The 952-nt window shown below is 66.7% G+C and overlaps 1 protein-coding gene across 1 annotated transcript in view; it reads left to right on the forward strand.

Moving 5' to 3' along the window:
* MAN2A2 (mannosidase alpha class 2A member 2) overlaps positions 1–952 on the forward strand; it is an 18,866-nt gene that overhangs the window by 10,429 nt on the left and 7,485 nt on the right. The window contains 5 exon segments of the mRNA XM_035902279.1: positions 8–160; positions 268–390; positions 489–603; positions 700–833; positions 941–950. Of these exon segments, the coding sequence (XP_035758172.1) occupies positions 8–160; positions 268–390; positions 489–603; positions 700–833; positions 941–950 (535 nt within the window).

The following is a 952-nucleotide window of genomic DNA, read 5'->3' on the forward strand; positions in this document are numbered from 1 at the left end:
GCTGAAGTCCTCCGTGCGCCTGTACCTGCACGGCCGGGACTCGCCCGTGCGCAGGCAGGAGGCCATACCCGGGCACGTCTTCCCCGCCACCACTGATGACTTCTGCCTGGAGAACCAGCACCTGCAGGCCTGCTTTTCGGGACGCTCAGGCCTGCTGCAGGCAAGTGCAGGGGTCTGACGGGGGGCACGGGGGTGAAGGAGGGGAAGGGGACACAGCGCTGCCTCGTGCAAGGCGTGCTCACCGCTGTGCTGGCCTGCACCCTGCAGAGCATCCGCCGAGCTGGGGAGGAGCGGGAGCAGAGGGTGAGCAGTGAGTTCCTCGTCTACGGCACCAGGACCTCCAAGGACAAGAGTGGGGCCTATCTCTTTTTGCCTGACGGCGAGGCCAAGGTACGGGAACTGCCTCCGAGAGCCAGCCGCAGCCGTGCCTGCGGCCGCCTGACAGTCCCACAGGCAGCAGCCTCAGCGCAGCCCTCCTTCCCCCACAGCCCTATGCCCCCAAGGACCCCCCAGTAGTGCGGGTGACGGAGGGGCCCCTCTTCTCAGAGGTTGCCAGCTACTACCAGCATGTCCAGATCACGGTGCGGCTTTACAACGTGCCAGGTGAGACAATGTGAGGCTGTGCCAGGGAGGTCACTGGCCCCTCCCGGCGCTGGGCGATGCTGCCCGTGGGGCCCAGCCCTCACTGCCTGCCCGCAGGGGTGGAGGGCCTGTCCCTGGACGTGTCTTGCCTGGTGGACATCCGTGACCACATCAACAAGGAGCTGGCCCTGCGCCTCAGCACTGACATTGAGAGTGACGACACCTTCTTCACGGACCTCAACGGTTTCCAGGTATCCGGCAGCCTGGGGAGGGACAGCAGCTGCCCACGGGGCGACAGTGCCCTGCCAGCTGGCGCTCTGGGAGCCACCTCCAGCCCCTGATCTCTGTCCCTTGGCAGATCCAGCCCCGC

The sequence above is a fragment of the Egretta garzetta genome, unplaced genomic scaffold (genome assembly GCF_000687185.1).
Source record: "Egretta garzetta isolate BGI_Z169 unplaced genomic scaffold, ASM68718v1 scaffold689, whole genome shotgun sequence".
In the NCBI taxonomy this organism is placed as follows: domain Eukaryota; kingdom Metazoa; phylum Chordata; class Aves; order Pelecaniformes; family Ardeidae; genus Egretta; species Egretta garzetta.